General features: G+C 40.9%; 1 protein-coding gene across 1 annotated transcript; it reads left to right on the top strand.

Moving 5' to 3' along the window:
• The first annotated feature begins 734 nt into the window (after positions 1-734).
• LOC147817134 (uncharacterized) lies at positions 735-2,191 on the top strand. The gene is made up of 3 exons (XM_087171678.1): positions 735-741; positions 1,283-1,853; positions 1,951-2,191. The coding sequence occupies exons 1-3, from the start codon at positions 735-737 to the stop codon at positions 2,180-2,182; spliced, it is 810 nt and encodes a 269-aa protein (XP_087027804.1). The 3' UTR covers positions 2,183-2,191.
• Positions 2,192-12,520: the final 10,329 nt, after the last annotated feature.

Genomic DNA, 12,520 nt, shown 5'->3' with positions numbered 1-12,520 from the left:
AAGGCTGCTGTTAAAGTTGATAACAGCTGGAAAAGCTGCAAGTACCTTTGGTAAGACTCTCACAGTGGCCCCATATCGCCATTGTCTGTTTTCTAGAATCCTCATTTTTACTAACCTTTAAAAATACTTTGGCTATCTGACTGATGGTGTGTTTAGCAAGAGGTGGAAAAAGAAGTGATTGGGTTAGGAGTACTTGAGACCAACATGTAAGTCATTGACAAAGAGCTGTGTGTAGCTCTTTTAAAGGAATACTTCAAAAGTCTAGCTTACCCAGCCAAGCCTTGACCTCCAACTAAGTGTTCTATGATGGTCTATGTCAGCTGTGTAGACAAGCTGCCTCTGCCAGAGAGACAGTTAGAACCACTCATCTCTCCTAAGGTTATCTTAGATGTAAACACAGTGATAAGTAGACCGCACTTATTTTTCGTCTTATTAATCACTCAAAGTAGTTACCAATGGAAGCCACAACACATTCCCAACACATTGGGCTTTTCTACCATACACGCACACTCACACACGGATGATACATTGAGGACAATTTGGGGTTCTGTATCTTGCCCAAGGACACAAACTGGAGGAGCCTGGAACTGAAACACTGACCTTCCGATTAGTGGGTGACCTGCTATACCTATCTGGAGATGGGCAGTCCAGCCTTAGCCCATATTTAATACATCACCAAGACTGCCCTTTTTATTCCTCAGAGCCGGCAACTGCCAGAGCATTTTGTTGCCTTCATGGAGGGTTAGTCACACCTTGAAGGAACTTCTTCAAATTGGCACAAACATTCACTTGGACTCCAGGACTACTTGATTAAATTTTGGTTGATCAAAGGTCAAAGGTCATGGTCATGGTGATCTCACAAAACAGGATTTTGGCCTTGTGAATGCAATATCTTGGGAACTCCTTAAGGGAATCCTTTCACATTTGGCACAAATGTCCACTGGGACAAACTCATTAGTCATTGGTGGTAAGGTCAAAGGTCAAGGTCAGTGTGACCTCACAAAACCCTTTTTAGCCATAACTCAAGACTTCACACAGCAATTATGACAAATTTTCACACAAATAGTTCATATTTTCTATGACTCTGGATAAACAGGGATGTAACCTGAAACTAGTCTGAGTGGAGGAGGAAGAAAACAACGAGGAGGTTAATTCTAGTTTCACCTATGTTACATAGGTAAAATTCCATCTTTTCTGTCTATAGCAAACGCAGAGACACTAATTCAAACCATTGTCTCATCCAGACTAGATTGTAATGTTTTGTTCAGTGTTGTTTGTTGAGGCCTGCCACATGGTAATACTAAAATTACTTTTGTTTTGTTTTTATTTTTATATTACGCTGATGACACCCAGCTCTACCTCTCCACTAAACCCTCATCCACTTTCCCGCCCACCTCCCTAACTGATTGCATCACTGAAATAAAAACCTGGTTCACTCTAAACTTCCTTAAATTAAACAGTAACAAAACCGAGGTTCTCCTCATTGGCACCAAATCTACGTTATCTAAAACCAACAGTTTTTCTCTCACTATTGATAACTCCTCCGTTTCACCCTCCCCCCAGGTTAAGAGTCTGGGTGTCATCCTTGACAGCACACTATCCTTTCAATCCCACATCAATAACATTACCCGGTCCGCCTACTTCCACCTACGAAACATTAATCGCCTCCGCCCCTCCCTTACCCCCCACACTGCCGCCATCTTTGTCCACAGCCTCATCACTTCCCGACTGGATTACTGTAACTCTCTCCTCTTCGGCCTCCCTCTTAAATCCCTCCATAAACTTCAATTGGTCCAGAACACAGCGGCCCGTATCATTACTCGTACCCCCTCCATCCACCACATCACTCCTGTCCTCCAACAGCTCCACTGGCTACCGGTTCAGTTCCGTATTCGTTTCAAAGTCCTTCAATTAACATTTAAGGCCATCCACAACCTCGCCCCCCCAATATCTGTCCGACCTCCGTCATGTTCCCACTCCCTCCCGCTCCCTCAGATCGTCTTCCTCCACACACCTGTCTGTCCCCTCCGCCCGTCTCACCACCATGGGGAGTAGAGCATTCAGCCGCTCTGCTCCCCGTCTCTGGAACCTACTACCACCCCAACTCAGAAATATCCATTCATTCCCCCATTTCAAATCACAACTCAAAACACATCTGTTTAAAACTGCCTTTTCCATCTGATGCCAATTGCTCTGTTACTTTTGTTTTGTTTTTATTTTTATATTTAATTTTTATTGTTGTTAATTAATTAATTAATTCTTAATGTGTTTTAATCTCAATTTGTGTAACTGTGTACGGTGTCCTTGAGTGCCAAGAAAGGCGCCTTTAAATAAAATGTATTATTATTATTATTATTATTATTATAAAAGTCTTCCATTGGTATAGAATGCTGCAGCTACAATTTTATCTACAACTGGAAAATTTGACCACACCTGTCTTAGCTTCCCTCCTTTAGCTCCCTGTCCACATCAGATCAGATGTAAGGTGCTTCTAATGTCATGCAAAATCTTAAATGGGCAGGCCTTTTCATACCTGTCTGATTTCCTGAAACCTTATATCCCAACCCTGTTGCTCCTTGCTCTCAGAGTGCACCGCTCTCGTCTGTCCTCAGACTGAAACAGAAGTCAGGTGGCTGCAGAACCTGTTGCTATCGTACCCCCTTCCTCTGGAACATCATCCCCGTGGACAGGCGCATTTAAATCCCTACTTAAAACTCATCTTTTAACTTTCAGTTAACTGCTATTCTTTGATTACTTCAGGCCATTTACCTTTTACCGAGTATGTACAGTGGAGTCCATGTTGTCCTGCCTTTGAGATTACTGTAAACGTTCTGATAACCACTACAATTCTCTAACCATCTGTTGTTTATTCCCTCAAGCACATGGTACCCAGGCTGTGTGCCTCTCTCGCTCTCTCGTTCTCTCTATTTTCACATTTTCTCCTCCCTGTCCTCTCTCTTCACTCAGGCTCTCTGTGCTGGACAATCAGCTGCCCTGGGATCTCACTCTCTCCAGGAGTCTCAGCCTCGTCTCATGGCTGACAATCTCCCTTGTTTACATATTGTCCCGGTTTTTCCCGAATGTTCTTGACTGACAGACTGATCATATTCAGAGTTCACGCTCTTTTCTTTAGATCATCTTCTAGGACTTTTTCAGGATATTTTCAGTAATGATCGAGCTCGTATGCCAGAATATGACAGACAGGAATCACCATACACCAATATGTTCTTATCTGTGTAAGTCTGATTTAAAATAAGTAAATTCTATACTTGGCTGTTCAAATCTTACATGCTTAATTAATTATGAAATTATGACAAATTGATTTGCAAGAATTTATCTAACTTTATCATTATCATCATCATTAATCTATAATCTGACTTTTTTCTTATGAATTACATTAACCATTGCTTCTTGAACGACAATAACTAAATAGTAGCCTACAATTTTCTTCTGATAAATCTAGACTGAACTTTACAGCTAAATGTTCAATTCCCAATTGAATTAGCTCAGATTATTTACTGCCGCTGGGTCGCGTCAGTTTATCACACTTTAGCCTCTTTACTAGTAACAGGAAGTGACGTCTTTAATGATATCCACACCCACTCTGAGCTACCTACAACAGTTAAATATGTCATGTCATATTATGGTCTGTTTCACCTGAACAACGCAGCATTAGGTTTGAAGTGATACTAACAAAGATGCTAGCAAAGTAGTTTCAGCTTCTCCTCTCTGTGTCTCTCTCTTGTTTTTATTATTATTATGATTTTTATTTATTAGTATTATTGATGACAAATGACTGCTATTATTTTACTGTTATAATTAACAATCAACAGTGTATACTGCTGCTCATGGTCTCTCTCTCTCTCTCTCTCTCTCCTCCCTCTTTCTCCTCCCCCACCCCCTCTTTCTCCTCTCAAACCCAAACGGTGGAGGCAGACACGCCCCCCCACCATGAGCCAACTTTTGTTGGAAGATTCTTCCTGTTAAGAGATTTTTTCCTCCCCCCCTGTCACCAAGTGCTGCTTGTTGTGGGAACTGTTGGGTTTCTCTCTATGATAAAGTAAGGTCTTGAATTACTTGAATTAAAAAGTGCCGTTGGCGAGTATTTAACTGGTGCAAACAATTTCTATTAGGGGTTGTTTACAGCTGCAGTGTTGCCAACTTTTTGTCACTAAATTTAGAAACAGTTTTTTCAAACAGACTGGGTATAAACCTGGTTCGGGTCTGGACCATGTATGGATGCCAACCGAGGACTTAGGCCTCATCTATTGTCACGGGCAGTCTACCGAGCTGCTCTAGTTTCCTGGCTGCGCAGAAGCTGGAGGAAAGTGGAGGAGTGCTTCCAGTTCACTGAGCCTCACCTCCATTACAGCAAATAAACTACTTTCATTACTCACCTTTGGGTCAGTTAGACCCCAACTGGTTGAACTCCCTGATAAAGCTCTAAACTGTTATTAAACTCCAATAAGAGAAATCCTAATAGACTAATTTTGGATTTGGGAGGGGTAGTCTCAGGAATGAAGTCTTGTCAACACCAGTCATTTTCAGTACAGGATTTCTATATTAATCATTTTTATTCAAGCATGGTGATATAAATTAAACACAAGGGTGTACAGACTTCTACATGAGTAGACAGATATGTACACAATTAGATGACATCATGCTTAACTTTCTTGAACATACAATATGTATAAAAGAAAAAACACAAAACATAGCATAACAACTTAAAAAGGAAATCCCGCCCCCCCCCCCATCCCACCCAACTCATTGTTAGTTCTTTGATTAAGTAGGATGAGAAAGCCCAACTCATTTATACTTTATGTGGAAGGACGTGAACGAAGGGTGCCCAAATCTTGTTGAAATACTGAAGCTTATCCAAAAGGGTGTACCCTATTCTTTCTAAGTGAAGTGTATTTGTGAGGTCACTAAGCACATCTTAATACCAGGGACCTCTTTTTTCCAGTGTGTAAGAAGCAATTTCTTTGCAATAATGAGGCTGTAAGATACGAAACACTGTTGCGTATTGTTTATTTTATATAAATATACCTAGGATGATCGTAAGGGGTTTTGGTTCTAATCATATTTGAAGTATTCGGGATATTATATAGCATCTGTTGCATGTAGGGGAAATTTCAGGGTTTATTCTGTGCAACCTCTCCTTAGAGTAGTGAAGGTGTGAGATTTAAAATTGGATTAAACAATGTCTCACATTATTAGTGCATCGATGAGTGCTCTCTAATCCTTCTTTCCATTGAGTATTGTAGATTTTAGTGCCCATTTTTTCCTCCCATTTTGTTTTTATGGGAGTGGAGTAAACGGGACCAATAGATTGTATGGTGTCATATATGCAAGATATAAATTTTTCTGAGCACGGTGAGAGTGAAAGGCATTTATCAAGACTAAATCCACTAAAAGTCTCAAAATTGTGCAGAATTTTTCTAATATAGTCTCTTATTTGCAAACATCTAAAGAAGTCACTCCCTGGTAATTTATCATTTCTCCGTATTTGTGTTAACAAGGCCAACATGCCGCCAATGTACAGATCTCATATTGTCTGGATACTGGCTTTTTTCCAGAGTTTAAAAGTATTATCTAGAATAGATGGCATAAAAGTCGGTTTTACCAGCATATGATGTGGGTTTCAGATTAAAATGTGATTTAATTTTTTTTCCAAATACAATGAATCACTAAGTTGCATTTGTAAAGAGATTATTCAATGGTGTAAACACCACAGAAGGATGGCTCCTAAGGAATAAAGCTAGCATGCCAGCTTCAACCAGTTTGGATTGCAAGTCCCCCTTCTCTTTTAAATTTGCAAAAGTATGTCCTGCCATTTCTGTGAGTCTTGTAGCCCTATAAAAAAAAGGTAGTACAGTTGAGTTTGTTTGAAGAAAGGCTTGACTAGAAACACTAGGACATTTTCATTGTGGTATTTTGTAATTTGGATTCATAAGAATTTCTCTGGTGATATGATAAATGGGAGCTTCTTTAACCAAGAAACAATATCTACTTGTTTGGGCATTAGCTCACTTTTACTCAAATGTATTCTATATCCAGAGAAGGATCTAAATGAATTGATTTTATCCAATATTGCCGGGATTGTTACTTGAGGTTGGGTGATATATAATAGAACGTCATCAACATAAAATAAAAAAAAATCGTATTTACAGATTTTTCCATGTTCAATTGCAAGGGCAAAAATCAGAGGACAAGGGACACCCTTGTCTCTTCCCCCTATATAAATTAAAATGGGGGGGAATTATTTGATTTGTAAGGATTTGCGCACAAGGGTTGTTGTAGAGAAGCTTCATCACTGAAATACATTTGTCTCCAAAATTAAACCTTTTTAAAATTTCAAACAGATAATGTCACAGTTTCAGGTACACAAGGGAGTAGGTCGAAAAACATATAATTTTACTTACAAAAACACGAGGTAACACAAGGAACATGAACAGATACCAGAAGCATGAGGAACACAGGGAACTTGAACAGGAACCAGAAGCACGAGGAACACAGGGAACTTGAACAGGAACCAGAAGCACAGGTAACTTGAACAGGTAACACAGGGGACAATAACAGACGAACTGACCCAGACAAAGGGGAGCACAGAGAATGTGGAATGCACTTGCGCACTTTCAAGCATCTCTGCTTTTTACTACCCTCCCCTGGGTCAGTCCATGCTATTCTCTCAGGTGCTTTGGACAGGCAATTCACTGAAAAACAAAACATTTCTGTGTCAAGTCTTCAGGCTCTGACACAAAAACATTATCCTTGGGTACTGGGTTGACCTTCCCTCCAGCTATGTCATTACCCACAATAGGGTCAACGCCAGCAATTGGGAAAGAATCCTGCACAGCTACTGAGAAAAAAACAGTAACCAACTTGGACTGTACATGGACATGATGAAGAGATGCGGGTACAAAACTTCACAGTCAGCAACTAAGTGGCCAGGCTTGTGACAAAAGAAACACAATCTCTCTCCCTTGGAATTTGGGGATGTCTTGTCATGTGAAACTTGCGCCACCTGAGGGTTACTTCTTTGCATGGCTGAATCACAGGCGAAGGAAAAGTAGCTTCACAAAGCTGCTTTTATGTGTAAGAGCAAATTCATCCGCCAAGACACCTGCTGCAGGATGGACACCTTTTGTTCATTTAAATAGATGACTAAACATTTAGGCACACAGTTTTTAAACTCTTCAACCAATATCAACTCCCGCAAGGAAGCTAAATGATGGTCTTGCAGGCCAAACACCACTGGTCAAAGAGAAAGCATTTTTCCCTAGTAAAATCCATGCATGACTGACTGAAGGTTTTCCTGAGTCCCCTAAAATGCTGGCGGTAAACCTCTGGCACTAACTCATATGTTCGCAGAATAGCACTCTTACATTTTTCGTACTGAGCCTTACCGGTTAACTTACACTGCAGCAACACGGCCCACACATCCTGCAGCCAACCTAATGCAGCGGTTATGCGTTCAAACACACTGAAATAAGTTTCAACCTCACTCTCGTTCAAAGGAATGTTTTAATGATGTCAAACACAGCTGATGACCTGACTGGCAACAACCTACCTACTGAACTTGGATTTGTCTGCAACTCCAACTGTCACATTTTAATTGCCGTTTCTGCCACCAACTTCCTAAACTCCAACTCCCTGTGAAGCTGGAATTCCCTCTCTTTCTAACTGGAGGTGAGCAAGATGGACTCTTATCTGCACATCCAGCTTAGAACCAGGAGTGGACTCAACTGAGAAGGGATCAAACTGTGGTAGTGTTAGTGGTTTGATTTCTGCCACCTCGTATTGACCAGGAGTTAAAGCAGTCAAAGACACCGCGGCCAAACCATCAACAATTAGACCAGGTTCTGCAGATATGTTCCCAGATGTGTGCCAGGGGATGAGGAGAAGTAACAAATGAAAAAAGCTTTCCGGGAGGAAAGGAAGATGAGGAGGCAAAAGAAAAGTGTGAGGAAACCAATGATTTTTATTATTAAATGCAAAAGTCCTGCAAAAAAAAAAGAACAACAAAAATGCTGGCTTCTAAACCACCAGGGTTAACAACCACAGAACAAGATGGAATTCAATTGAGCTGACTCTTCTTCATTTAATTTAGAGAGGTTGCATTTATCTAAGAAACCTTTCATAGTGCTATAGTCTATATTATTTTTGGATTTGTACAGGTTTTCATAAAAGTGAAAAAATCAACCGCTAATGTCTTTAGGCTTCTTTAAAATCTCACCTTTGTCAGATTTAATTTTGTGTGTCGCACGGTCATTTTCTTGTTTTCATAGTTGTCATGCCAGAAGTTTGTGTGGTTTGTCACTAAATTCAAAAATATTCTACAACTAAAAACAAAAAGAACATTATAAGGAAATACACAGTCCATATACATGAACGGTAAATACACAGAAAACGATTCAGTTAAAATGAATAGAATTTATTTAATACCTTTAAGAATAAAGTGACATAACTGCAATTCAGTCCTCAGTGGGAACACAAACACAGCACTCACTTCCTCTTAACATTACAGTCCTGAACTGAGGATCTCTCTGGCACAGATACCTCCACTCTCTCCTGCTGCAGTACCTCCAGCTTGTTGTCCATGTACACAGCGACATTGGTTTCGAGTCTGACCAGGAAGTGCCCATAGTCACAACATGTAGCATAGTAATCGTCTTCTTATCCAAAGAGACCTCTGGAGAGGCCTCCCTCCTCTCCACAAGTTGCTCCTGAAGCTCCTGTGTTACAAAGACATGTGGACAAGCCTCCCTGTTCTCCAGTAGTCCAGCAGTCTGGACTGTGTGGTCCAGGTTTCATCGTAGTCCATCTGGTGGAAGGACTTAGACCGGTTGACAAATCCTCCTGTAGATGGGTTTGACCACGAATCATGCTCCTATGGTGCAGACACCAAGCACAAGATTCATAGGAGCCGATCCAAACTGAAAGAGGCAGGGAACTAGTGAGTTAGTCAGCAGTCTGCCAATGGCAACACCTGCAGCTTTACTCCTATACTCCCATTCTCCTGCTCTGGTTCCTCCAGGAAGAATTTAGCAGTGTCCATCACCTCTGGTACCAGGGTCGCAGTGCTCAGTTCCACCTCCAAGAGCTCTGTTGGTTTAGCATCTGCTGTAGAGAGTGGAGCAGTAGAGATCTGACAGCCAAAGATGCTCAGGAGCTTCCTGTGCAGATTTGGGAGGAAGGTTTTTACATCCTCTCCTGCTGCTTGACGGACGACAGAAACAAACCTGAAGTCCTTCCTGCATTCAGATCTTCCAGGAGTTCTTCTTCCATCTTCGCTGTGGTCCAGGCCTGTGAACGTCACTCAGTCTCAACACCAAGATAATTAACTGCCAGTCAGCTGATTTCATTTTTAACAGTAAATATTTTAATATCACTCTGAAGTCTGGAGATCTAGTCAGCCATTAAGAAAATGAATTTCTGTTGCTTCAATCGGTTCCTTAAACCTGAAAAAAAACTGGGTTATCCATCTTCTACAACTTTTACACATTTGTACACATTTGTAAAACAGCTGTAATGTAATTTGTCAGTTTTCCATCAGCGTATGAGTCAAATCAATGTAGAGCGCACTCGCCCAGGAAGCAGACAGGTCTTGTCATGTTTCTGACAGACAAGTAATCAGCATAAACTGCCTCAGCATCATTTTCTGCATCACAGAGCACAGTCTGAATCAGTTCACAGAAACAGCTTATTACACAGTGCAACTTAAATATAAACAGTGCACCTTTACATTTTGACTAACTTACGTCTGCTGGTTAGCAGTGTTGCTCTTCTTCTGAGAAGTTGGATGGTCTCATCTTTTGAACTGGTTCAAAAACAAATTGTGTGTCCATTTTTAAAAGACGTCAAGTTTCGATGAAGAGAAAAACTGAACAGGTCAAACATGATGAAGGGGTGTGGACAGCTGACCATTCATATACCGCATGGTACCTCATGTTCACAGTGTACATATAAAAGAAAGCATGGAACTCATTTTTTCCCACAAAAACACCTCTGACTGTAATTAAAGTGTTTACAGAATCTACATCTTTCATCCCTCAAACTACCCAATCTCCACTGGTTACAGACAAATCATTAAAGCAATATTTTTGTAATATCTATATTATAAATTACAAATCTGCAGAAATGAAGTGATGTTATCACATCAACATGGAGGGGAGTCTCAGAAGAAAGAGGAATCCATGATGTGAAGAACTGAAGCTGGTCAAGAACGTCACAGTTACAGATTTATGTTTGTTCAGTTATTTTCTTCAAAATCTTTTTCCTCCACTGAATGATGACTCAGTTCATCTCCTGAACAGGCAGTGGACACATCAGCTGTGTGTGTGTGTGTGTGTGTGTGTGTGTGTGTGTGTGTGTGTGTGTGTGTCGGCTGCTCCACCTACAGTAAGAACTATAATTACTTCGCTCTGCCAAAGTAAACACACACACACACACACACACACACACACACACACACACAGTGGTTATTTATTGGTTGGTTTTCAGACTGTTTGAATATTTTGGGATCTGAAATGAAAATGAACAGAACATATTGATATCAGGATCCAATCAAGCCTGACATGATGAAGCATCACTCAGCTGTGACTATTGTAGGCTCATTGGCTACCACTGAGGTCACAGAGGTCATGTTCTCTGTATTGTCTCAGGGAACATGAAAATTATAATGAGTTCTCTTTTTACAATTACAAAACCACAGGTGTAGTGCAGCCAGAATGATGCTCCACCACGTTTTTTCTCCAAGTGAGAAAATAGAATATTCTCCAGTCAAATTTCATGTAGATTTTTAAAATTTTGAACATCCGATTGATTTTCAACATCATATCACCTTAAGGTATTCCACCTTAAAAGTGTTGGTAGCTTCTGAATGGGAGACTGAACTAAATCATTTTTTCTACCTAGTGGCAAAAAATCCTTTCATTCGTCGTTCAGTCTTCTGCCGGTTTCTTTATTTGTGATATATTTGAACAGAAACAGAAAAATGAAAATGAAAGCTAGCTTAGCTGTGTTAGCATAGCTGCCTGCACTGCAACTCTTCCTCAGAATGGATGGTTTGAATGTGGTTTCATTTGCTCAACACAAGTAAGTAAAATCATTCAAAACACAAACTGATGATGTTCCTAGAAAAACTAAAAAAATTACAGTGTTGGGGGGTTTCATGAAAATCACAGAACATCATCATGATGACAGTGACTCCTGGTTAAACCTGAAAGTGGCTGGAATATTCACTAAATGGGACAATATTGTTTATTATTATATTATTATTGTTGTAACTTTAGCAATGCATTACTGCTTCCACTTCTGCTCTCCTCCTGCTCACTGTGCTCCTCGGCTTCCCTGTCACACTCCTGCATCTTTTCCTCTTCCTCTGCTCCTTCCACCTGTTGCTGCACGATGACGCCGAAAGACACCATAGAAGTTGAGGCTGTTGTGGCCCCTGAAGCGAACATATGTGGGATTTTGACACACTTGACGGCCTCTGCATGTAAATTCTATATTTTTCGGGCTCACAACTTCTGCACATCTCTTCTCCGTTTTTGATGTTGCTGTCTGTCCATTGTTAAGGTGTCCCTCCTTCGTCCACAGGGGGGTCGCTCTGACACAGAGGGGACAGAGAGGGAGGGGTGGGGCCAGCACAGTAGGAGAAACGAATGGACCAGTCTGGGGTCATAAAAAAAAATAACCAATGGGTCGCTGCCCCAGTTATATGGGCAGGTAGTTGATTTTTGTGTATGTGTGTGTTTTTTGTGGAGGGGTGTTTTTTTTTTTTGTTTTTTTTTAAATAAAAATTAAAAATTCAAATCATATTGACCCCAAGGTGAGTCGGCCTACAGGGAGAGTGCCCAGTATGCCAGATTATCAGTCCAGCCCTGGTCACACTCACTGGCTCAAATCTGTTTTATGATAACCACGTTATAACACTTAATGGAAAAATGATTCTCAAAAAATATTTATGAATTTCTCTATTATTTATTTATTTAGAAAACCATCAGGCAACCCAAGAAAATATCTCGCGACCCCCGGGGGTTCCCGACCCCAAGGTTGAGAACCAATGATTTAGTAGAACGGTCAGATTTAAATATAATGAAAGTTAAAGCAAATTATATAATAGTCCATCAATGGCCGTGTAAATGAGTTACTTCATTAGAAAATATGGGAATAGGGTAATGGACAGAAAACGTCAGCGTGAGTCACTTGTGATAGAGAGAGAGAGAGCGAGAGAGAGAGAGAGAGAGAGAGAGAGAGAGAGAGAGAGAGGGAGAGAGAGAGAGTTCAGTCTCTCTCATTGACTCACTCTGTGTGTTGTCGGACCGCTCAGCAGCTCTCTGTGTCGCTCTGTGAGTATTAACCTTCATCACGCGTTATCATTGTCCGAATTAAGATCGTGCTGTTGTGTTATGTTGTGATGTTGTGTGTCAACAAGCCGCCGCTCCGCTCGTCAGTTAGTCCGGATGGTTGTTGTTCCGTCTGAAGCACCGATCGCTCCGCTCTGCCCCGGTCTGAA

Source organism: Seriola lalandi, unplaced genomic scaffold (genome assembly GCF_002814215.2).
Source record: "Seriola lalandi dorsalis isolate HSWRI2012SDOR001 ecotype SW California unplaced genomic scaffold, Sedor1 jcf7180002054939, whole genome shotgun sequence".
NCBI classification, from domain to species: domain Eukaryota; kingdom Metazoa; phylum Chordata; class Actinopteri; order Carangiformes; family Carangidae; genus Seriola; species Seriola lalandi.
Note: the sequence above shows the minus strand (reverse complement) of the source record. Positions and strands in the feature narration are given on the sequence as shown.